Raw genomic sequence first — 25483 nt, forward strand, 5'->3', positions numbered from 1 at the left:
GGATGGGCCCCTTGGTTCAGGCGCCACCACCCCGATGCTGAGGACCCTGGGAGCCTGGCGGGGGCTCCAGGGGCAAACCTCCCACTCCTCCCCGGCCAACCTGCGTCCTCGGCCCGGTCCTGAGGTCCCACTGCCCGGCCGCCTGGAGCCCGTGCCGATGGCGGGGCTGTGAGGTCCCCAGCTGGCCGTCCCACACCCCGCCACCTCTGGGCGTGAAGCCTGTAGCAGGAGCCTCTCGGCAGGGGTGAGGGGCTCCCCACGCGACCTGAGGGCGGCCGTCTCCAGCCAACAGGGCGTCCCGGGGGTGCCGGGGATGCCTCCTGCCCACCGCCTGGCACCCCACGTGGGCACACATGCCAGGCTGTGGATTCTGCACCCCCTGAAATCGCTGGAACATTCTGACTGATGCCACCCCCGCCCCTTGGGAGTTCTCACTGCCCCCTGACCATCCCCCCCAATTTGTGACAAAATGAGAAAAAGCTGAAATGGCAGCAAGAAGGAGGCAGGTGACCCGGGCAAGCCGAGCTCCGTCTGCCATGCGGGTCAGGGTTCGGGGAGATGGCGGCCGAGCCGGGTCTCCGGGTGCAGGCTGGAGGGGTGGGCCCGGGGGTGGGGCCCACGGGGGGCGGGGCAGCTGCCGGGTGCTGGGACCTGGGGCCGGGCTCAGGCTGGTTGGATCCGGACACAGCGCTCGCAGGGTGACAGGCCTCCAGAATGCGTTGCTAACCCTCCCTGGGGGCCCCTTGCCTGGACAACCCCCCCCCCGCTCCCCACCCTCCCACCCCAGCACGTGGCCCTAGCGGTCTGCAGGACGTGCTGCCCTCGGCCCAGGGACCCTGTTCCCAGAGCCTCCAGCTCGGGGCACCCACATGGGTCCTCAGGAGGAAACTGGGGAAGGTGGACAGTGGGTGGACATCCAGCTGGTGAGCTTGGTGGGAACCTGCAGCCATTTCAGTAACCACATCCCCCAGGCTGGTGGGTGAGCCACTCAGCTGCAGAACCCACCCCCTCCGGGACACCGGGGCCATCGAGGGCCCCTGTCACACTGCCCAGTAGGGGCAACCAAGGCCCAGCCCACCTGGCAGCCTGGTGCCCAGCGTGAGCAGATCAGGAGGACACCCCGTGAGGACCACAGTTGAGAGCATGGCTACGTTCATCATTAAAGAGCAGTGATGGGGCTTCCCTGGCGGCGCAGTGGTTAGGAATCCACCTGCCAATGCCAGGGACACGGGTTCGAGCCCTGGTCCAGGAAGATCCCACATGCCGCGGAGCAACTAGGCCCGTGAGCCACAACTACTGAGCCCGCGTGCCACAACTACTGAAGCCCACACGCCTAGAGCCTGTGCTCCACAACGAGAGAAGCCACTGCAATGAGAAGCCCGCGCACCGCAACGAAGAGTAGCCCCCGCTCGCTGCAACTAGAGAAAGCCCGCGTGCAGCAACGAAGACCCAACACAGCCAAAAATAAAAATAATATAAATAAAAAATAAATTAAAAACAAAAACAAAACAACGATGACGAGGGAGGGACAGAGACAGGGAGACAGAGGGGGCCCAGCCACAGATCCACTCCTGACGGGGACGAGAGAACCCCCGGGTTATTTCTTCGCTCCCCCAGGCCCAGAGCCCGCGAGGCTGTGGCCGTGCCCTTTGTCCTTGGGCCCCAGAGGCCTTGGTTCTCCGCCTGCGCTGCGACGGGCGCCGTGTCTTCTCTGGAGCGCCTCCAGCCTGGAGCTGACTGCACCCCAGGTGCCGGGCCTGGAGGCCCCCCGCCGCCCCTCCCCGCTGCCCCGGGCCCTGCCGAGGTCCGGCCACCAGCCTGGAGGTCTCACCGGAGCGCGGATCCCCGGAGGGGAAGTTGTTGAGAACCTGTCCAGAGCGGCCACCGCGACGCCACCTACAAACCAAGCACAAGCCGCTGGTCCCTCGAAGAGCCCAACTCAGAAGCACCGTGGGATCCAGAAACCCCACGTCTGGGCATGTCGCCCAGAGACTGAAGGCCGGGTCTCAGGGGGAGTCCGCAGCCACGGTCAGGCCAGCACCGCTCCCACAGCTGGAAGGTGGACATGACCGAAACACCCGTCCACGGACGAGTACGGAGGACAACGTGGTCCCTGCGCACGGCAGAATCTGATTCAGCCTCGAAGGGGAGGAGACTCTGACCCGGGTACAACCCGCTTGGACCTTGGGGACATGATGCGGAGTGAAATAAGCCGTCCCGAAAGGACAAATCCTGTGGGATTCCACTTACACGAGGGGCCTGGGCTAAGCAGGCGAATTCACAGACAGAGTGACGGTGGGGAAGGGGAGGGGAGCCGGCGTCGCTCGGGGACCGAGTGTCAGTTTGGGAAGATGAGAAAGCTCTGGAGACGGATGCTGGTGACAGTGTGAGGGTACTTAATGCCAGTGAACGGTACACTTAAAAATGGTTAAGATGGTAAATTTTTGTTATGTGTATTGACACAAGTTTTAAAGAGACAAGCACAGTACAGGCTCTCTTGCTGTCTGGGTACCTGAGGCCCAAATGGGGGAGAGCCAGAGGGCTGTGCCGGGGTGTCGGCCCCATTCCCCCACCCGCCTGGGGACCCAGCAGCCCAGGGCCCAGCGACAGCCCCAGGCTCTAGGGTGTGGGTTTGAAACAGCACCGTCACTGAGGGATCACATCCATTTACACTCTGGCGAGATGCCACGTCCTGTTTCCAAGAAGGAAGAAAGGCCAAGCAGGCTTGTAGAAAGCCGCCTTCTGCTTCAACATCAAACAGTTCAACACGGCACCTCAATGAGTTAAGTGTAAATGAATCAGAAGCACACGGATTAAATTTCCCTTGAAATTCACTCCGGTTTAAAAGTTAATGGAAAAAGTGCCTGGCAAAACTTGCTTAGAGCTTTATTGAACCAAAAACACTTTAAAAATAGTTTGGGAAGCCCGGCAGCCCCAAGCCATGGGCAGATTCCACCTCGCCGCGGGGTCGGAGCCCTGGGCCCGGGAGGGGCGGCTGGCCTGCGCCCCCCTCCCGAAAACCGCCGCGTGTAAAACGAAAGCCAGTCGGAGCAGAGACAGGACTCGGCAGCCTCCCCGTCTAAGGCCGGGGGTGAAAGCGGCGCGCCTTGGGTTGCTGCTTAATTTAACAAATTTGCCGCCAGAAAACTGTTACTATTATTCCCCTTACTCTCTCACAAAAGGAAAGCGTTGCGAGCTCACAGGTGCAAACCCCGACCCTCGCCAGAAACAAGAGGTGGAACCTAGTGCCCTCCGGCCGGGTCGGTGGCCAGAGCAGATGCCGCGACGGCCAAACAGGGGAGCTGAGTGCCCTTCTCTTCCGCACCCCTCCGACTTCTCAGAAGTAAAGGACAGGGCTCACCAAGCCCGCAGCTGGCCTGAGGCGGGCAGGGAGGGCGCGAGGCGGCCGCCCGGGGCTCAGGGCAGGGGGAGCTGGAGCAGGAATTCCCCAGGAGAAGCGGGGTGAAGCGCCAGGCCTCTGCTCAGCCGGGGGCTCGCAGCCTCCGCCCTCACCCGTCCTTCCGCCTCCGCCTCCTCTCGGGCCTTGCGGAGCAGGGGCAGCGCCCGGGTGCCAGCGGCGGCTCCTGTGGGACCTGGGGTTCTAGCTGAGGCCGAATCCCACAGCAAAATAGATGGAGGCAGCGAGACAGGGAAGGGGTCTCCTCCCCGCGTGAGGAACTCAGAGTTGGGCTTTCAGGTGCCTCTGGATCCAGATGATCAAACCGCCCAGGAATCCGCCTCTGGCTGCGCCTTCCTCGCGGGCCCAGTGGGCACGGCTTCCCGGGGGGACCTCAGAGCCGCGGGCTCACCCCCCCCCCACGGCCCCCAGGAGCTGCAGGAGCACCAGGCCTGAGTCCCACGGGGAGCAGGGCAGCTCACGACCCACATGGAGGGGTCCCCGGGCGAAGTTGCCTGACGGGGGTACCGTGGGGAGAAGAGGGGCCTGGGGTGGCACCATGGCCACCGGCCCGGCCGTGGTGGCCTCAGCGGGTCAGGAGTGCCCCCAGCGGGCTGTCAGCCAGGCTCCACGGCGGGTCCTTTGGAGGGAGCGCTGGGTGGGCGCTTCCCGGGCACCCGAGGGAGGGAGACAGCAGGACATGACGTGGCCTGGGCTCCCGGAAGGAAATACACACCACCGGCCTTTGACTTGGTTCCCTGGAGCCGCCGAGCAAAGTACCACAAACTGGGGCCTCAAACGGACAGAACGATACTCTCTCGCAGCCCCAGAAGTGCAGGGTCAGGGCACCGGCCGGGCCGGGCTCCCTCCAAGGCTCCAGGGGAGGATCCCCCTGCCTCTCCCAGGGGCCGGTGGTGCCGGTGTCCTCAGGGTCACTCCCGTGTCGCTGCCCCGTCACCTTCTCTTCTCATGAGGACGACGGCCACGTTGGGTCAGGCCACCTAATGACCGCCTCTTCACCGATCCCATCCGCAAGGACCCTACTTCCACGTACGGTCCACTCACGGGTACCGGGGGTCAGGGCTCCAGCACATCCTTGGATGACACAATCCAGCCCAGGACAGTTTGACTCTGAGATGATCGTCACAGTCATTGAGCGGCCAGGGGCTGGTCACGTTTTAACCCTCACAACAGCCCACGAGGTGAAGACCCTGATGAGGGCTCCCACGGGTGCCGCGCGGGACTGGAACGCAGACGCCACATCAGCTTCTGCGCTGTGAGCACGGGGAGCCCAGCTGACCTGCTTCACAGTGAAAACGGAGAAAATCGTTTAAAAGAAAACAACCTTTTAAAGCCTCTGCAAATGCTCCTAAGGACAATGGTGAATGAAACATCTAGTCAAGAAAATCTATGGAAACTGGTTTAAAAAGGAGAGTCTTTGGTATTTGAACCAAGACTCCCGCAGCGTCCCAGCTCAGCAAGGAGGGGGCTCCGCTCCAGAGGCTGCAGCCACCAACGCGGGGCTCCCTGTGCCCGTGGGCTGAGTCCCCGGGGAGTGCGGCTGGGAAGAGGGGCACCTACTCCCACGCAGCCCCCACTCCTGCAGTGGAATGGAGGCTGTACCCTGAGAACGCCGGGACCCCCAGAGCCCTCGCCCCAGCTTGTGAGGGTGGTTCCACGCCAGGAGAGGCCTGCATCACAGTGAAGATGCTGAGAATCAAAGGCAAGGAGAACATCCTGAAAGCAGCAAGAGGAGAACGATGTCCCTTTCAAGGGGCCCCCAGTAGGACTGACCCCAAATGACACTGGCCTTCTGCAGAGACACCGCAGGCCAGGAGGCAGTGGGTAACACATCCGAAGTGCTCAAAGGAAAAAAAGAAACTGTCAACCAAGAATCCCATACTCAGCAAACCTATCTTTCAAAACTGAGGGTGAAATGAAGATCTTCCCAGATACACAAAAACTGAGAAGTGGCTGCTGGCAGATCCACCTTACGAGAAGTAAAGGAAGTTCTTCAGGCTGAAAGCACATGACCCCAGACGGAAACTGAATCCACACGAAGAAAACAGAGTGCTGTTAAAGGTAAGGAGGTAATTTTACGAAGCAGTACAAATGTATATTTTCCTCCTTTGCTCTAATACCTGATTTAAAAAGCAATTGTATAAAAGAATATAGATATAATGTAATGTCAGGCCTAGTATTAGTGGAAATGTAATACACGTGTAATATTTTCATCAATAACAGTACCAAGGAAGTGGGTGGAGCAGAGCCGGGATGGAGGGATTGACTACAGGTGGTAAAGGAAGCACGATTCCAGAGTACCGCTGAGTTTGCAGCATTACTATTTGTCATTTAAGTAACATAATGCCATAAAAAGGGGAAAAAGGAATAAACCCACGTAAGATTAATGCTTATGTACATCACTGGAATTAAGCTAGTATAAATCTAAACCTGATCGTGATGTTAAAATGTAAGTGGTAAACCCTAGAACAACCACTAAGGAAATAACTTTAAAAAGGGTAAAAATCATTAAAGAATTCATAATGCTACATTAGACAACATTCACTTAAAATAAAGAAAGCAGTAAAGGAAGAATAGAGGAACAAAACAGACATGAGAAAAATAGGAAACAGGAAAAATGAAATGGCAGATATAAATCCAATGGTATCAATGATAACATTAAGTGTGGATGAATTTAACAAGCTGATAAAAAGGCAGAGATGGTCAAACTGGACAAAAAAAAGGTGATCCAACTTGCAGCTGGCTATAAGAGGCACACTTTAGATTCAAAGGCATGAATGGACTAAAGGGGTGGAAAAATATACTATGCAAAGAACAGGTACGGGAAAGCTGGAATGGCTGCACGGATGTCAGACAAAATAGGTTTTAACACAACAAGTGTTATTACAAATAAAGAGAGATGTTTCGTAATGATAACAGGGCCAATCCATCAGGAAGACATAACAATTAGAAACATATGTGCATCTAACAACCGAACTCCAAAATATATGGAGCAAAAGCTGATGGAAGGAAGGGAGAAATAGTTGTTCCTACAGCAATAGGTGGAGACGTCAATACCCCACTTTCGATAATGGATGTTAACAACCAGACGGAAGACCAACCAGGAAACAGAAGGCTTGAGCCACACCGTAAACCAACACGGCCTACCAAACGTGCTTAGGACGTGCCACCCCGCCACAGCGGAACACATGTTCCTCTCAAGGTCACCTGGAACATCCTCCAGGTAGGATGTTCCAGGCTATAAAGCAGACTCGGGCTGTCCAAGGCCAGCACACTGGACGGCAGTGTGAGGGGCTATGGCGGTGGGCAAAGATGTATCAGACGGGTGATAAGGACCTGGCGGGGGGGGGCAGGTGGCCTGGAGGAGGGCTCTGGGCGTCGGTGGGGGTGATGCTGAGACGCAGGGTGGGGGGCAGTGAGGTGGGGGAGGGACTGCTCCGGCCGGGGGAGGGTGCAGGACATCAGGGGCGGTGCTGAGAGCTGTGCTTAGGGGAGCTGACTGACGGACGACTGAGGCTTTAGCCCTGGCGGTGGTGCTTGGGGTGCGTGCTCGGGAGACGAAGAAGGCCCCTGCCCTGTTCCAGGGAGGAGGGGTGGATTAAAGAGCGATTTCACAAGTGAAAGCACAGTGTACACCTCCAAACCCTAAATCCATGGACCTCTAAGGACACCTCAGACCGAAGAGGGACGTCTGGAGGGGCTGACACAGGTGTGCAGTCCCATCTTTCTCAACTTCAGCCACGACCTGGAGATGTACTGCCATTGGCTTTTTAAAAACAACCTCAGCTAAGTTTACTTAGAAGTAAATACCCTCTTCATAATTCTGATTTTCGACTTCATGCCAGTCTCCACCCTCTGGCTAGCTGCCCCTGTACCCAAGCATACCTGCCAGCACCTCTGTTCAGTCCATGTGCTTCTTGCTGGCTGCCCAGAAGCTGCTGCAGGAAGAACGCACACCTGCCCCTTATAGAGGATTCAGACGCCCAAAGTGTTTCCAAATGGGAGGACGTTAAGCTGGCCACCGCCGGGCTCACCATGTGGACCTGGCCAGCACAAAGCATTCACGCTCAACCCGCAGACGTTTGAGGTGATTTTCCCCAGCAAGAAGTGGCACCTGGGTGTGCGACTGAGGAACAGGAAGAAAGGGTGGGCCGTGGCCCAGCACCTGCCCCGGAGCCCCTGCCAGTGAAGTGTGTGCCCGGAAGCTGCCGCCCTGGAGGCTGCAAAGCCCCAGGCCAGGTGGGCCATACGGTCCCCAGCGGGGCTCCCAGGGCGGGGGACAGAGCCTCCCCTTCAGGGCAGCTCCAGCCAGGCCAGGGCTTCCCAGGTCCTCCTGACCAGGTCCCGGACCGCCCACGTCCCTGAGGGTGGCGTCTCCATAGCAGTTGTGCTTAAACACAAAAACCCGAGCAACGGCGACTGCAGAGTCTATAGAAAATATTGGGCAGGGTGGATGAATTACCCAAGTGTGCTCCAAGAGAAAGGATTTGGCATCCAAAGGGACTTTGAAAATGGTAAGCTTCTTTGGGTGTATTTGCCCCAATAATCCACAGAAACAACAGTAATCTAAAAATAGTCTTGTTTTCTGTCCTAAGCTCCTTTTAACTGCGTTAGTCATCACCCATCCTTAAAATAAAATCCGTGTAACGTCTCTCCTAGTAGCAGCTATAAACACACTTCGAGAGGAGGCCGGAGGACCCGGAGAGGCGGAAGGGGAGCGCGGGGGGCCGCGGCCGCGGGGACGGAGGCCCGTGGTCCCGCGGTGGCCGCAGGACCGGCCCGAGGCGGACACGGGGGCGCGCTGGCCACAGAGCTGCGCCGCCGCCCCCGGAACTCCCTGCGCCCTGGCGCGCGGCCACCGTGGTCCCGGCAACGGAATTAAACAGAGGGAAACAGACGGGGATTCCGTCACCCGGGAGGGGGAATAAGGGGCGCGTTGAGAGCAGACAGGAAAAGAGCTTTTCTGGATGGAGTGAAAATTATTTATTGGAGGAAGAGGAGGAGGAGCAGTGGCGGCCCACAGCCCACAGCCCCCAGCTCGGCCCCTCTGCAGCCCAGGGGCGCCCCCGGCCCCAGGGGGTCTCGCGGGCTCCAGGACCGGGAGACGGTCCCGCGCGCGTGTGAAAGCGCGAGAGGGGCGGACGGGAGGGGGTGAGAGTCAGTCTTTATTTTAATACAACTTTCCACACCCCCCTTCGCCCCCCGCAAGGACTCGGCCCCCTCCTCCTGGCCCGTCCTGGTAGTGGGGCGGGACCTCTCCACGCAAACTCTCCTGGCAGAACCCTGGCGCCCAGGTCTGGGGACACCAGAACGTACCGCGGCCAGATCATTTTAAAGGGCGGGGCGAGGGAGGGGCGTGGGCGGCCCGACCCTAGCGCCCCCTGGCGGCTTCCGGCTCTGTTGCACGCCCCGGGCCCCCCGCCCCGCCTCCGCCCCCGCCCCGCGTCCAGCATCCTTGCCGGGTTCCCCCCCCAGCCTCGTCGTCCTCGCGGGGTCCCCCCCAGCCTCGGTGTCCTGGCGACTCCCCCGAGCCTCAGCATCCTCGCGAGGTCCCCCTCTTAGGCCTCCAGCCTCCTCGTGGGGGTCTCCCACCCCCAGCCCCGGTGTCCACGCGGGGTCCCCCCTCCCTTTGCCTGGGGCACAAGGCGCGTGCCAGGCCCTACTGTCGCGGTGGGAGCAGACCCACAGGTAGTGGCACCCGAAAAGTGTCCTGACACCCACCAGACACCCGAGGGGAGACCTGCGCCGGAAGAAGGGATTTCAGTCCTGTCCGGTCGACGCCGCTGGGATGAACCGATAACCGGCGGCGGTGACGCGGGTATCGCCCCCGCCGGGCACCTTCTTACTGTTTAATATCGCGCCCGAGGGGCAGCGAAACACACAGATGGGGTCAAATGTCGCACCCCACTTTCCCCAGGTCCCGGGCGTGGAGTCGTTTAGGGTGCCCACCCGCGCGACCTGCAGGCCTCCTGGTCCCCGCGGCAGACAAGTCTTTTGCTCTGGGTTTATTTTAAACCACATAGGGTGTCGTGCAATAGATTTATGATTTTTATACACCAGACATTTTAACCGCCCGAACAAACACTCCAGTCCCTTCCCTCCAAGGCCAACACGAAACTACGGTCCCGTTTTGGCCGCTGAGCCGCGCCGAGGAGAAGCAACAGGGTCTGAAAGAGGAAAAGTGTAAAGTGAAACGGGCCGGTTGGAGAGGTTTCCCCGAGCGCCGGCTCTCGGTTCTCAGACCAGCCCCCGTCGGTTAGAAACCCCGAAGTCGCACCCGTAAACCGCTCCTGGCCTTCTGGGGCGGGCCGGGGACCGGCGGCTGGGAGCCCGGGGAGGGGCTCGCGGTTCTCCCAGACGCCCCCTCCCCCCCGCCAGCCGTGCAACAGGCAATCTGGGTCGCTCAGATATTTACAGAAGAAAAATGACAATAACTCCACGTCCCGGGACTGCCGTGCAATCTGTTAGTAATTTAGCGGGATGGGAATTTCCTTTCTCGGGCCTGCCAGTGGAAGCGCTTTTCCAAATTTCCACAGCAGGGAAAGCCTGCGATTTTACATAATGACTTCAGCATGCAGGGCCCTCTTGGCACCCCCCTCGTCTCCGGCCCCCCTCCCCGCCCCCTCATTAAAGCGGAGTGTGGCTCTCTCAGGACACCCGCGTGGACCCAGGCGTCCGGGCCGGGCCGTGCGCCGGGTGCGCCCCTGCCCGCCCCCCTTGCGCCCCGCGGGCCGGGCGAGCGGCGGCCCGGCGCGGGGAGGGGCGGGCGCTCGGCCGCTGGTCCCCCGGGCCCAGCGCCGGCTCGGGCGGGCGGGGGCGTGATGTCACGGCAGGGAGGGGGCGCGGGAGCGGCCGGGCCGGCGGGGAGGCGGGGGAGGTGTTTTCCAGCTTTAAAAAGGCAGGAGGCAGAGCGCGGCCCTGCGTCAGAGCGAGACTCAGAGGCTCCGAACTAGCCGGCACAGTCAGTCACCGCGCCGGCGAGGGCGGCCGGGCGCGGGGAGCGGGCGCGGGCGCACACCTCCGAGCCCCCGCCGCCCGTCACCCTGCCGGGCTCCCGGGGCCGCCGCAGCCCGGCCCCGCCACGCGCGCACACGCCCCTCACGACGTTTCTCCGGGGCGCGCGGCGCTGAGCCCGGGCCGGCGCGCGTCCGCCGGGGGAGAGGCGTCCTTCCTCGGGAGACCCGGCCCCGCGCGGCGGCGCAAGACGCCCGCGCCCCCCGCTCCCCCTCCTGCTCCTCCCGCCGCCGCCGCCGCCGCGTGGATGCCAAGTACCAGTTTTCCAGTCCCTTCCAAGTTTCCACTCGGCCCTCCGGCTGCAGTCTGCGGGAGCGGAGAAACTTTGGGGCCCTCTGCGCCCGCCGGCGGCACCATGAAGTCGGCAGAGGAAGGTAAGCCGGAGCGGCCGCAGCCCCCCGCCGCGGCCCCCGGGGGGGCCCCCGGCCCCGCGCCCTGAGCCCGGCGCCCGTGCGGCCCGCGCCCGTCCGACCCGCGCCCGGCGGGGTCCCGGCCCGCGGAGGGGCGAGCAGGCCGGTCCAGGGTCCGCGCGCAGGGAGGGGCGCGGGTGGCCGGGCGCGCGGCGGGCGCGCTGCACAGATTGGGAAGCGGTGTCCCCCTGGTGTTTCCCCAGAGCAGCCCTGATTTCGAGCGCGCCTTCTTGCCAATAGGTGTCTCCTCTTCTCTAGCGCTGAGTGCGCGCACTTGGCCTTCGCTGGTGCAGCCTCGCGGCTGCTCCGGCTGTAGAAACTCAGTTCAAATGCAGGCGGCTGGGGGACGGGGCGAGGTTAGGGCCGTCAAAACCACGAAGGAAGGACACTTTGGAAAGTAGCGAGGTTTCTCTGGGAAAGAGGGATGGCCGGTTTCTTCCCCCGTGGGGCAAGGCCCCAGGAAGACCAGCCGTACAGTGAGGTTGCGGGGCGGGGGGGGGGGGCGGTGTTCTGCGCCCCTCCACGAGCTGAATCGGTGGCAGATTCTTTCCAGGCGCTGGGCCCCGCGAACCGCTCCGTGTGGCGCTGCCCCGCCGGTGGCTCGACTCGCAGGACTAAAAGCCACCAAAGGAGCGGTCGGGCACAGCCCCTGATTCAAGACAGTTTGCAATCTTAGAGACTTGAGAGTTCCAACCGTAGATGTCCCGGGACAGTTTGAAAAGAGTTTCAAGGTACTTGTTCATAGTCACGAAGATGGCATAAGTGTCTGCCCTGCCCTGAAGGCTGGTGATGGCGAGGCCGCCACTACTGACGGTGCGCTTGCGACCCTCCCGCGTGCGGTCTTAGGTCCACAGTCCCCTCACCCGCACCCTCTCAGCACTCCTCCCACCCCTGACCAAAGCAGCCCGGAGTTCCTACGGCGTTCCTGAAGGTGTCTGAAGATAGCCTCCGAAAGGGGTGACTAGCACCCTAGTTCGGGACCACGATGGAAACTGGGAGACACCTTTCCAAATGCCGTATCAACCCTGAAGTACTTTGTCTAAATTATTTTAAGAAAACTGCCTAGCCTGCCAATGCATGATGAGTACTCATTCTGTAGGGCAGACACCCTTATGGGGAGCGCTAGGAAGTAAATGCTACTGTCTCCTGCACGATTCTAATAAATATGACGGCCCCTCTTGCATTACAACTGCAGTTTTCAAAGACTGCCAGCTCGGGAGAACTTCCTTATCTTTAGCAAACGTGAGCTCAAGACCATACATTCAATATAAGAACATCAGTATGGGGTCAGTGTCTTGGTGTCCTATGTTATTTCTAAGTATTTTTATCAAGGGAGGAAGATGTATCTTGTTTCTCACCATTTCATCCCAATTTAGAAAATGGTAAAATGTAAACAGCAGGTAACGTTTACAGGACAAGCTCTTACTGTTAGAAAAGTTTTAAAAGTTGTCGAGATTTTGATTTTACATCCTTGACACTTATTTCAAAGTTTCTTATCTCTGCTTTTTAAAAATGTGGGTCTTTCAAAGTTTAGGTTTCTTTACTTCAACAGTCGGTGGTCTGTCTGCAATAAAGAACCTTTTTTCTCTTACAAGAGGAAAAGGCATCTATGGGGGTGGTGGTTATTTGTCATGTTTCCAGCTTAAGAAAATACATTTGAAGGTGTCCCTGCTAAGAGGCAGCACGCCAGACGTGATGATGCCCTTTGACTAAACAAATATTGGTGTATTTATAAGGACTACAGAATTAGGCTAAACAGAAAGTATGATCTAATCCTTCATATAGCCAGGCACAGGGTATGAGAGGCAGAGCCGTGCCTGCAGGTCCACGCCTGCCTTGCCGAGGGCTGGCGGAATGGATCTGGCCTTCCCCCGCAGGCCCGACTGGGCTTTAGTTGCCCATCTGAGAATCTCAGGGATTCCCCAGCGCTTTCCTCCAGTTTAATGAGCATCTGGTAAAAGCTCATTAGGCACTGCTGTTTGGGAAGGCCCTGTGCTTGTTCTTCTGCGTGGGGAATGCAGAGAAATGCAGGCCTTGTAGGTACACCCACCCACCCATTCAGAGGTTGTTCCACACAGAATGCCCGGGGCTCTCCAGAACGGAACAAAGCCTGCGCTGTTCTCCTGCCACTTAACTTCGTGGCGTTGTTTCCTAATCCAGATTAGAAAAGGCCCTGCTGCTCTATCACGCCCAGGGCTGGAGTTCTGGGCCCGGTGCACACCGGCAGCCTCTGACAGGAAGCGCCAGCTAAACATTTCCATCAAGACGGGAGTGTCTGCTGAATTGGCAAATAGCTGCAAACCATTTACAAGACGAAAGGCACAACAGGGGGTGCTGGTAAGAGGAGCAGGTAAAAAACGGCCACCCTCTCCGGTTACCTTGGCTGGGGATCTGAAACTAGGTGGGGATCAGCTCGGCCTTAGGATAAAGCAGACCCAAGTCCTGACCCTGGGGGGCTCGGCTGCACCCGGAAGGGTAAACCCACTTTCTCCTGGACAGAACAGTTGAGCGAGAAGTTTTAGTCTAAACAGACGGTAGAGGCTGTTGTTTGTGTGTAAATTTTTGGTGGGGGTGAGAAGGTGGCTGAACTTTAAAAAATCCCCAAAAAGAGAGAAAATGAAATGTTGTGGCTTCTGAACGGAAAACAGTACTTCCATTTGCCTGAAGGTCAGCAAAAAAAGCAAACTAAAACAAAACAGCCCTCCAACATACATCTCAAAGACAGAACTATTATTAGAAACTAAATCAGGCCAAAGTGAACTATAGTTTATCACTGGAGAAAACCAGCGATTTGGAAAGGGTCATGAGAGGGAAAAGGTTTGGGGGAGGGGTCACGTGATTCCCAGGTTCTCTGCTTCCGGAAGAAGCAATCCCCACGGGACCGGAGGGCCTGCAGGGCAGAGAGCAGGACTCGTTTGATTGGCAGCGGAGTTGCAGAAACGGACACTTGTGCACCCCCCTCCTTTCCCACTCGACTCCCCCCCCACGTGGCTGATGCTGTCACACCGCCGTCTTGGCCACCATTCTCTTGCTCTTCCAGATGCTGGTGTCACAGGGTGCCAAGATTCTCGGGGAAGTTAGAACAAACACCTGGGAGAAAGTCCTGGGAGAGTTGGTGCTCAGGCGGGCCTAGCTTTTTACACTGATGTTGTGCGGACGGGCTGCTCTGTGTCCAGGCCTTGGGTTTCACACACCACCCCCCCCCCTCCCCGCGAGCTCTCCCTCAACCTGGGAAAGCTTTGGAGTCACTCACGGGTGGCTGGCAGGCTACTTGTGCGCGCACAGGCTTGCACGCGTGTTTCAGGAATCTGAGGGGCTAAAGTGCACGGGGTCCCAAAGAGGAAGGGCTGCCCGTTGGGCATCAGCCTGCGAGTGGAAGGCGGCAGGCGTGAGCAGCAGCCCGGCCTCAAGGTGCGAAGGAGAGCGCGCTCCCAAGCCCCGAGCAACCTCCCACCTTCCTCTTTCGGGCTCGGGGGGCTGCAAAACGGTGTTCCCTGTGTTCGTTGCTCTTCCGCAGCGGGTTGGGGAAGAAGCCACTCCTTTGAAAGCGAGCCCTGCGGTCCAGGGAATTCTGCTCCGGGCCCAGGCTGCGGGGCTTCGGCTGGACGTGCGCGTTGTAGACTCGGCAGCAACCGAGACGGGCTGATCCTCGTCCTACGAGGGGCCCGGCAGCTGGGAGGCCCCTCTAGGCACGTTCAGTAGGTTGGTGCGGCGTCAGCAGCAATTCGGGACGCAGGTATTGATCTTCGCGCCCCTCTGTCTCCGGGTGCAGCCAGCCGGCACCGCTCGCTGTGCCCGCCTCCCCGGAGTGAGGCTGCAGGCGGGCGGGGGTCCACCGCCGGCTCCCGTCCTCGCCCGCCCCCAGCCCCTGCCCACCCGGCTCCGGCCGCAGGGGCGCTCGGGCGGCGGGGCGGACGGAGGTGGCTGGACTCTGTGTCCCCTCCCCCCAGTCCCCGGCGCACGCGTATCCCCCCGAGTGCGGACCCGGGGGGCACTTGGGGGTCTCGCTTGCGCGGGGGGGGCGGACCCCGAGAGCCTCCTGGGGGCCCCCGGCGTGGGTGTGGGCGCCGGGGGCCGGGACACCAGTGAAAGGCGTGCGCTCCAGCTCGCGGGGAGAGTTTATTTAAAACTCGGAAGCCGGCGGCCGGCAAGCTGCTTGTTTATGTAAACCCGGAAACAGCGGGGGGAGGGGCGCGGCGGGGGAGGGCCGGGGGGAGGGGCGCGAGCGGGAGTCACGTTACCCGAGGACGCGCGGCCGAGCGCAGGGCGCAGCCGAGCCCCGGGCGCCTCGACCACAGGTGCCCGCGGCCGGGGCCCCGACCCCGGACGCCGACCGGACCCCCTCCAGGCCCCTAACCCCGACCCCGACCCCAACCCGGCATCCCGACCCCGACCCAGGACCCCAGCCTGACTCCAGTCCAGGACCCCGACCCAGGCCTTGACTCCTGACACCGGACCCCGCCCGACTCCAGCCCAGATCCCGACCCGGACCCCGACCCGGACCCCACCCAGGTCCCCGACCCCCGACCAGACCCCGAACCCCGAATTCGATCCCGCCCCTGACCTCGGACCCCGACCCCGGACCCCTGACCTCGGACCCCGACCCTGACCCTCTGATCTCTGACCCCCGACCCAACATGACGGGGCTGGAGGAGGACCAGGAGTTCGACTTTGATTTCCTCTTCGAGTTTAACCAGAGCGACGAGAGCGCCGCCGCGGCCACCGCAGGTGGGTCCGCGCGGGCCCGGGCGCAGGGCGGGGGCGCGGGGCCGGGCGGGCCGGATCCGCGGCGGGAGGGGCGGGCCCGGAGGCGCGCCGCGGCTCCCGCCCCTCTGCCCCGGGGCGCCCCCCCAGTCTCCCGTCCCCGACCCCCCGCGGCGCCAGGGGCGGGGGCAGCGCCCATAGCCTCCCCAGCGGGTCAAGTTGAGGGGCGAGCGCGGGTAGCGAGAGAGGCCCCTTTGGAGTCGGTAGATCCCCCGGCCAAGTGTGCTAGGCTCGGGGCCGCACTCCAGCTGAGCCCTGAGCGCATTCCCGCTGGAGGGGCCTCCTCTTTAGGGCGGGGCGCCGCTCCCGCCAGGGGACAGTGTGCCAGGCCCTGGACTTGGACGTCCCGGCGGAGCGGGGGCCACGAGTCCCCCAAGTCTGCCCGCCCGCTCCCTGTGCCCTCAGCGCTGAAGCCTCCCTCCTCCCCCCGCCCCCCCGCCCGGAAAAGTTCCAATGGAACTAGCCTCCGGTACCTCGGACCACCAAGTTCCCCGGGCCTTTCCTTTCTTTCGTTTTCTTTTCTCGGTCAAAAATAAAGGTTCTACTTAAACAGAAGGTAAAGGAACCCTCCAGCCCCCCAGGGTGTGTGCTCTTGGATAAGAGTAAGCCCCTGAGTGATCACGCCCCCTTTTACTGGAAGACCCAGCCTGTGCCTGGGGCCGCCTTGCGTGGAGGGAACCAAGAGCCCCCTCCTTGCAGCCTGGCTCTCCCCGACCTGTCTTTCTGCCCCCTGTCGGCCCCCTTTCTGTGTCTGTCTTCAAGATGTTCTCTCTGTCCCTGCCCACGTGGCGGTGAAGTGGTGAAGCTGAGCCCAGCGCACTTGGCACCGGCGGGCGCCCATCTCTGCAATGACTGTCTAATATTTTCCGTATCATTCACTGCCCCTCTTTTAAAAGGGCAACGTCCTGCTCGTTTTTTTTTAAAAATAAATGTTCCAACCAGGCCAAGGCTGCTTGGATCTGTCCTCCCTAAACGTCTTCTCTTTTCCTCTTCCTCGGCTGTGCCGCCTCCAGGCCTTTGGGTCAGGGGGAGCCAAGGCAGGCGAGGGTGGGAGAGCGAGGCAGTTGTCTGAACAGATCTGGGGCCGGAAGTGGAGAAACAGGCCCTGAAGGCCTTCTGCACTTGCTGGGGTTCGGCTGTCTGTGCGCAGGTCCTGGCTGGGCTTCCTGGGTTGCTTCCACCGGAAGACTTTCTTCCTTGGTTATCCAACCCCCTTTTCAGTCTATTTAGCAAATATCTTTGATGAGAGGCTTGGTGACGTGTGGACCGCACTCCTGACCTCTTCAGGGTGTGAAAGCCAGTCCAGGACAGGGACTGCCACGCACGTCCTGTGTCCTCAGGGGCTCTGCTGCCCCGTTGGTGCGTGGGAAGCTCCCAGGGTTGGGGACGGCCTCGCGGCCTCCCTCTGTCTCTTTGCACGTCTGCTGCCCCGACAGCAAGCTGAGTAGCACTCTCAAGGTGCGTTTTCAGCCTCACTGCCGAGCATACAGCCCCCACCCCAACCTCCAGGGACCACAGTCCCATTAAAGCCTCCTGCAGGAAGCCCTCTGGGGTGCTGGCAGCTGGGGCCCAGCATTCACCAGGCTTTGGGGGAAGGGCAGCTGGAGAGAGCTCTGGGCAGAGATGGAAAGGGCTCCTTCCCCTTGTCATGGTGTTAGGAAGAAGTCGATAGAAAACATTCCTTCTTATCTATTTACGTGCGAAAGACACATACTTTTTTCTTTTTTATTAAGACTTTTTGAGAACAGTGTTAGCTTCACGGCAGAATTGGGTGGAAGGTATAGAGATTTCCCCCTCCCCACACAGGGACGGTCTCCCCCACTATCAGCATCCCCACCAGATGGTACCTTTGTTAACAGTCGATGAACCTACACTGACACATCATCACCTAAAGTCTGTAGTTTACATAGCGTTCACTCTGGGTGTTGTACATTCTGGGGCTTTGGACAGATGTGTAATGACACGTACCCACCATCATGGGGTCATACAGAGTGTTTTCACTGCCCTAAACATCCTCTGTGCTCCCCCCGTTCCTCCCTCCCTCCCCCAGCCCCTGGCACCACTGATCTGCTCACTGGGTCCACAGTTTTGTCTTTTCCAGAACATCCTGTAGTTGGACACACCGTGTTCAGCCTTTTCAGATGGGCTTCTTTCACTTAGCAACATGCGCTTACATCTCCTCCATGTCTTTTCATGACTTGATGGCTCTAGTGCTAAATAATATTCCCTTGTCTGGATGGACCCCAGTTTATTTATCCATTCAACTTACCAAAGGACATCTTGGTTGCTTCTAAGTTTTGGCAGTTATGAACAAAGTACTTTCTTCTTGTTCTTATTAGTTACTAACATTACATTGTAACTATTAATTATTAAGTTCATGATTACATTGTTTTATTAAATTCTTCAGCTCTTAATGGGTGACAGGAGTGACTTCACATTATTTCTGGAATGAACCTGCATAGAAATAAATGAATGAATGACTAATTCTGAGATCAGTTGTGAAGCGAGCTGACGCAGAGCCTTAGAGATGATACTGAACCAAAAGTGGGCACTTTCTCAAAAGGACACGGCCAGCCCTGACCTTGGGGTCCCTCGTCCCTGTCACGATTTTCTCTGAGTTGAGAGCGGCATCTTCTCACCCGTCACCCTGTCCCTCCCGCCACCCCTTGCGCTGGGACGCGTGGCACCCAGGTGTTCGAGGGGCCATGGGTCCCGGGGTTCTTTATTTCCAGAGCACTCGGCAGGTGCGGAGAGACAGCCGCCATTTGTTGGGAGAAAGAAAAGAGAATTTTTAAAAATAATCTGCCCTGGGCTGGGCTGGGCGTTGTTTGCCCTCCCGGGGCCACTCCCGGCCCCTCTAGGGAGGAGGCTGGGCGGTGGGCTTCCCTCTCTGGGGAGCAGGCAGAGGGCCTCCGGCTTCTCTCTGGGTCTCAGGAAATAGCTGCTCTGCTGTCAGCCGGGCGGCGGGCGTGGCCCTGCTTCCCGCCCGCCCGGGGCTCCTGTTTTCTAAGTTATTTTGGCCGCCCGGCTGGGGACTGTCGCCCTGGCAACTCAGGAGGAAATGGGCCGGGCCTCGGCCTCCCGGCGGCCTCGAGGGCAGGTCCCTCGCCGCCGCCTTCACTGTGCAGGATGGCGTTTCAGGGCTCACGTGTGAAAGGGGGCATCTTCTGATGACGTGAAGATTTGGGGGCGTTTTTATTCTCAGTTCCCTCCTCAGCGGTGGTGATGGTGATGGCGAGGGGGCCCCAGAGGCCCGCGTGGTCTGCAGAGGAGGGCGCGGGGCCCGGGCGCAGGCGGGGAGGGCCCGGGCCCAGCACCCGGAGCGCAGGCGGCCCCTTGGCCTCTTAGCAAGGTGACTTCAGCTCAGCAGCCCCAAAGTTCCAGAGATGTTTCCACCAGCGGGGGGCTTCGTCCCAGAGGACGTTTTCATTCTCTGTGATGTTTGTCAGAGGAAGGCCACAGCGACTCATGGCCACGGGGTGTTTCTAATTCCTTAAACGCGGGGCCCGGAAGGTGAAGACCTAAGGCAGTGAGGCTGGGGTGTCGGAGCCCGTCCCCGTCGGGGCGCAGGGGGCCCCTGTGAGGACAGCTGCTTGTTGCCTTTGGAAATCATCTCCCTGGCAGGCAGTGGGGTGACCGGTGCCCTCAGAGCTGCGTCTGTCTGTCACCCACGGGCCTGGCCACCCTCGGTGGTGCCCTCCTGCCCTGCCCAGTAAACAGCTCCCGACAGGAAGGTCCTGGCGTGGAGCGTCATTTTTGTTTGGTTTTGTTTTGTTTGGTTTTGTTTTGTTTCCACTACCTGCGTAGTATAATCTTGCCGCGGGGGCAGCGCGCACGGCTGGGGAGAGGAGGCCTGGCAGGGCGTTTGGAGGCCTGGCTGCCAGGCTGCTTCCAGTTCTATTTCTAGCTTCGTGTCCTGCGGTTCAACCCCAGCAAGTGCTGAAGGGGATGTTCCGTACAATGAAAAACAAAAGTCGCCGTGGCGGGCTCCCTCTCAGGGTCTGTGACAGACGGGGGACGCGGGCAGGGGCGAGGTGGCTCCCACCACTGTCTCTGGTGAGGCGGCCGCCGTGTGCGGGGTGAGAGCGCAGCCAGCAGTGTGCTCCGTGTCCCCGTTGCTGCCCAGGACGGGCAGAGGGTCCCCATGTCGCTGGGCAGGGGTCTGAGCGGTCGGGAGCCTGCTGAGATGCAGCCGGCCATGGTGGAAGGACACGGATCGACTTCCTTGGTGGTTGTGCCGAGATGATACGATTGTGTGGTTCTGAAATAAATGAGTTTCCAGAATGAGAGGAAATACTTCTGCCAGCCCTGGCTTGTTGAACGAGCTGAGGATGGGGCTCGCGGTGGGCGCTGGACGCGCTGGGAGCTGATGCGCGGTCCGCGGGCTCCAGGCACCCCTACTCCCCACGCTGGCGTCCATCTCTGCGCCCGCCCCCGCCGGGGGCCTGGAGGAGGCATGGCTTCAGAGATGAGCCACGCTTTCGTGAATGTCCACTACATTAAGCCATTTCGAATAAGCTCTCCCCAATATTTGCTTCGACTCCTGCGCTGCAAGTTGATGAATCTCCTGGGCAGGCAGCCAGGCTCTGGAGGCAGCAGCAGAAACTGGGGGTAATGGGTGCAGAGCTCTCCAGGGGCCGCCGATGTGACACGCATCAGCCTGAGCGTCTCAGGGCTGTCAGGACAGTTACTGGAAATGTTTTCATCCCAGGTAAATGTAATCCCTTTGAATAGTTAAAGAATTCAGATTTGAATACGGTTTAGGTAGGAAATTGAGTGGAAGCTGGGAGGGATGAGGGGAGGGGAGAGATGCCCCCCGCCGGCAGGAAGGCAGGCCCTGGGCAGGCTGGGACCTACCTGTACGCGTTTTGTCCGAAAAGGGAGAACTTCCGTCACCAGACTCAGGCCGAGCTCAGAATCAAGTTCAGGCACTTAAGGCTTTTCCTTTGTAGTTTATTTAATTAAGGAAAACTCATGCTTAGGGGGTCTTTTTTGTGTTTTAATAAAGGCTTATGTTTTTCTCTTCCTGGTTGCATCACGATAATTGACAGACTTTGGTTAAATAAAGGCCCCCCTCGGAATGCCCTGGGAGTCAGCGGGCCCCCTGCTCTCCATCTCCCTCTGGGGGCCGGGGGCAGGGGTGGGCACACTCTCAGATACCCTCCACGACTCGGGCTCGGGACCACGAATGTGGCTGTGTCCTGTGGGCAGGTGGTGGGGAGGCCGGCCCCAAGCTGATTGCTCGGATTTGTTTTAATTCTTGGAATTACCTTCCTGCCAACAAGTGGTAGTTCAGCGGTGGGATCAGCTGTATCTCTTAAAATAAATGACAGGTTTGCATAGTATTCTTTAGCTGGGCAGGAAGTGTGGGTGTCCACTAAACCCCCTTCAAGGCCCCCCAAGGCCTCTGGGTGCCGGGGGAGAGGCCTGGCAGGCCCGTTGAGGGCGCCTACGGACTCCCCGGGCCTGGGCTTTGTGCACAGTTTGTATGTTTCCCATCAGTGTCCTGCCTGGGCTTCCCTCCTGGAGTCGATGACGTGTCTTTAAAATGAAGTCCGTTCTTCGTCGCATGCTGGATGATCTGTGCACTTCACGTGGAGGAAAGGGCTCAGAGCGCAGGGTGGCCACAGAAGCGAGGGTGCAGGTCTGGGGCACCTTCACTCCTCCCAGGAGCGCCCGGGTCTGGGGCCCTCTTTCAGCTGGGGGGGCTGGCACAGTGTCACTGCCATCTGGACGTTGCCCCCTTGCGGACAGAACGTCACGGAGGCGTGGAGCTCCTGCCGCATCATAGCTGCTGCCCCGGGGTGCGGGTGGAGGGGCGCCTGCCAGAAGTCGGGGCCCCCGGAGGCTGCCGCCCCGGGCTCTTCGTCCGCAGGAGCTGGGACGGGCCTCCTCCGTGGGCCGGGGAAGGCACGCGTCCAGGCTGGTTCAGGCCGGCGAGTACCCTCTGGTGTCAGGGCGCAGGCAGAGGCGGGGCCCATGTGTCGTGCTGCGGGCCTGGGGGGGAGCCAGGGTGGGCGGGGTGAAGACCCCACTCACTGAGGTGGAGCTGGAGAGCCGGCACCAACGGTTATGAGAAGCCGCCTGAGAAATGCTGGTTCCGACGCTTTAGCTCACGTGGCGCCTGGATGGTCGGGGCGGGGCGGGGAGCCAGGGTCTCTGTAACTCACACTTGACCTGGGAACACGTCAAACATAATACAGCTACTTGCTGAAGCGTCATTACTAAAATCCCCGCCCTGGACGTGTATAACACGATTTATTAACGTCCTCCTTACCGATCACGCGGTTCTCATCGTAATCACACAACAGCAGGTGCTGCTGGACACACCGCCCCGTCCAGCCTGCTTTTGGTTGACATCTGACTTCTTACCTGAAGCCACACAGGTACTGGGAACAGCTTTTTGTTTCTTAAACTGGCAGTTCTGGTTAGAATGGTTTGGAAAGTGTTGGGCCAGCGGTGAAGGGAGACCCTCTTAGCGGGAGGTCTGTGGATGTGGCTATAATGTCCGTGTAATGTACCACCGCGCCGTGGCCGGAAGGGGACCTTGGTTCTGCCCGGCGCATCGGCCAGATGCCTCTGGGAAGAAACACAGAGCAGCGTTTAGGCTCCCACGGTAACTGAGAGAAGACTGATTCCGTGTTGACACCACTGCCGCCCCTGATGGGTCCTGCCCTGAGAGACGGACCCTCGCAGAGACCCCGGGGCCTCCTGTGGGATCCACACCCGCCCGCTGCCGGGGTCCCTCTGGACAGCACTGGCCCGGCCTCCTCTACGTCCAGGGCCTCCGCTCACCCAGCCACAGGGTGGGGCTGAGGCCAGGGGTGTCCGCACCTGTCCCGAGGGGTCACCGCGTGGCGGGCGTGGCCTCAGCGGCCTGGCCTGCAGCCCCCGTGCCCCCTCCTTCTGAGCAGTCTTGACTGTCTCCTCTGGACGTGCCTTTCCAGGCTCATTAACTTTCTGTGTGATTTTCGCAAAGACTGTCCTCCGATTTTTAACATTCTATTACGGTTTTTGTGTTAAATGTGTCCGTGGGCCTGCGAGGGTGTTGGTGTGACCGGGGGACCCGGCAGTTGAGGGGAGCTTCGCCCAGCAGCCCCAGGTGGGCTGGGCGCTGGCGTCGGGGTCCGGGCCCTGGTCGCGCCGCCCGTCCTTCCCTCTCGGGATGAGGGTGTGACGAGGCTTGCGGGGGCGGGGGGGGGGGGGGGGCGTATCCGCGGACCCGCCTATCCCCCCTCCGCCCAGGCGCCGCCTCCCACTCGGAGCTTCTGGTTCCCTCCGCTGCAGTTTCGCTTCTCTCCTCCTCACGGCTCAGTCTCTCTCCCTGGGGCCGTTTACAATCCAGCACCGATTCTGAGCATCTGGACACTGATGCTTTCTCCCCAAAAGACAGCCTGCCCTTGACCCCCGGGGCGGGGGGCGGGGTGGGCAGGGCCGGTGTGCTCTCTCTGGGCCGCTCTTCTGGGGAGCAGCAGAGAACAGTGTTTTATGGGGCAGGGGATTCAGAGTGTAAAAGCCAGAGCTTCTCGATAGCAAGGGTATAAGGATCTGGGTTACCAGAGGGAGGTTGTATGCTCCTTCTGAAATAAGCCATAATGGAAATAGATTTCCCCCTATTTGGGGAGCTGGACCCATTTCTGTTAATAAATCCGATGGGATGTGAAAATGTACTTTGAGGCCCTTGATCCTCTGGGGTCTGCCCAGGTGGGTTTCTGAAGCCCAGCAGAAGGGCGGCACTGTCATTGGATGAAGCGTCTCCAGGCTGGTGCGCTTGGCCCGGGAGGTGGTGTAGGGTTTCCACGAGCAGCTCCATTATTCAGAGACCTTGGGAGCCTCAGCTCTAGGCACACGATAATGAGGTACCCATATGTTATAAAGGGTCTGTTCAAACTGGAGATCCAGACGTGTGGCTTTGCTGCTAAAAATGACTAATTACACTAGTAGTGATTTTTTTAAAACATATTTTACTGAGGCTGTAATCAATATATAATGATTTAATATATGGCTGAACTTCAATATCCTCTGCTTCGTTTTTCCTGTAAAAGAAGGATTCTTAGGCCATGAGCCACCATCCGAAGTTACATGAGAGATCCCGGAACCTATGTGTTCGTCCAACCCTTGGGGTGTTTTCTCTGTCGCTGGCGATCAGTCTATCACAGCGTCTTTAAACGTCCAGGCCCCCGTGTCTAAAACCCACCCGCCCGTCTGTTGGTTGGACAGATCGAGCACCGTTTTGGACCAGGCACAGGCCTGGGCCAGGGAGGCAGGAGTGAACCAGGGTAGACTTGGGCGGGCCCGTCGCTGCCCTCAGAGGCATGGGTTCTGCTGGTGCAGGATGTGATGGGTGAGGTGGTGAACGTTAGGAGAAGAAAGAAAGTGGGGGAGGGTGACACGCCTGTCGGGCTGGGGGCTGCGACTCGGGTAGGGCAGGTGGGGGACGCAGTTTTTGAGAAAAAGCAGAAAGGAGTAAGGGGACCAGCGGTGCGGCTCTGCGGGAAGGATGTTTGCGCAGAGGGAAGCCCCGGTGGGCGCGTGTCCAAGTGAGAGGGCGGTGGCTGGAGCGGAGAGAGGAGGGGCCCGGGAGGGGCGCAGGGACCCTGCTGGCCAGGCCGGGGCTCGGGCTGCTGCTCCGAGGGAGCGGAGCCCATCTCGGAGGCCAGGCCCGCGGGGTGGAGGGGTGAGGCCGGTCGCGGATCGCGGGGTCCCTGAGCTCGTGGGTTGCGGTTCCTGGCCAGCGCCTCACCCGTCTCCCCCTCCCTTCCAGAGCACTACAGTTACGTCACCTCCGGCATCGGCTCTGGCCTGCCCCTCTCCTCCGCCCACCCCTCGCTGCCGGCCCCGTGCCACGACCTGCAGACCTCGGCCCCGGGCATCTCCGCCGCAGGCTACGGGGCTGCCCTGGACGGCGGGCCCTCGAGCTACTTCCTCTCCTCCGGCGGAGTCAGGCCCAACGGGGCCCCGGCCCTGGAGAGCCCCCGCATCGAGATCACCTCCTACCTGGGGCTGCACCACGGCAACGGCCAGTTCTTCCATGACGTGGATGTGGAAGACGTCCTTCCCAGCTCCAAGCGGTCGCCGTCCACGGCCACCCTGAACCTGCCCAACCTGGAGGCCTACCGCGACCCCTCGTGCCTGAGCCCGGCCAGCAGCCTGTCGTCCCGCAGCTGCAACTCCGAGGCCTCATCCTACGAGTCCAGCTTCTCGTACCCGTACGCGTCCCCGCAGACGTCCCCGTGGCAGTCCCCCTGCGTGTCCCCCAAGACCACAGACCCCGAGGAGGGCTTCCCCCGTGGCCTGGGGGCCTGCGGCCTGCTCGGGTCCCCGAGGCACTCGCCCTCCACCTCGCCGCGCGCCAGTGTCACCGAGGAGAGCTGGCTGGGGGCCCGCACGTCCAGGCCCTCGTCCCCCTGCAACAAGCGGAAGTACGGCCTCAACGGCCGGCAGCTGTCCTGCTCCCCCCACCCCTCGCCCACGCCGTCCCCGCAAGGATCGCCACGGGTCAGCGTCACCGACGACACCTGGCTGGGCAACACCACGCAGTACACCAGCTCGGCCATCGTGGCCGCCATCAACGCCCTGAGCACCGACGGCAGCCTGGACCTGGGCGACGGCGTCCCCGTCAAGGCCCGCAAGACCGCCCTGGACCACTCGCCCTCAGTGGCGCTCAAGGTGGAGCCGGCGGGGGAGGACCTGGGGGCCACGCCGCCCACGTCTGATTTCCCACCCGAGGAGTTCCCGTCCTTCCAGCACATCCGCAAGGGCGCCTTCTGCGACCAGTACCTGTCGGTGCCTCAGCACCTGTACCCGTGGGCCCGGCCGCGGTCCCCGACGTCCTACACCAGGTAAGCGGGTCCAGGCGGGCGTGGGCCGCGGCAGC

The 25483-nt window shown here is 60.4% G+C and overlaps 1 protein-coding gene across 4 annotated transcripts in view; it reads left to right on the forward strand.

The window, feature by feature from the left end:
* Positions 1–10524: 10524 nt before the first annotated feature.
* The window catches only part of NFATC1 (nuclear factor of activated T cells 1), a 101138-nt gene continuing 86179 nt past the window's right edge, over positions 10525–25483 (forward strand). For 2 of the 4 annotated variants that reach the window (XM_068563004.1, XM_068563006.1), the window contains exons 1-2: positions 10525–10806; positions 24371–25448. In XM_068563004.1, the coding sequence (XP_068419105.1) occupies positions 10680–10806; positions 24371–25448 (1205 nt within the window). In that variant the 5' untranslated portion in view covers positions 10525–10679. Of the gene's footprint in view, positions 10807–15093; positions 15571–24370; positions 25449–25483 lie in introns of those variants that run through there. The other 2 variants (XM_068563007.1, XM_068563005.1) reach the window with 2 other exon arrangements.

The sequence above is a fragment of the Eschrichtius robustus genome, chromosome 14 (genome assembly GCF_028021215.1).
Source record: "Eschrichtius robustus isolate mEscRob2 chromosome 14, mEscRob2.pri, whole genome shotgun sequence".
NCBI lineage: Eukaryota > Metazoa > Chordata > Mammalia > Artiodactyla > Eschrichtiidae > Eschrichtius > Eschrichtius robustus.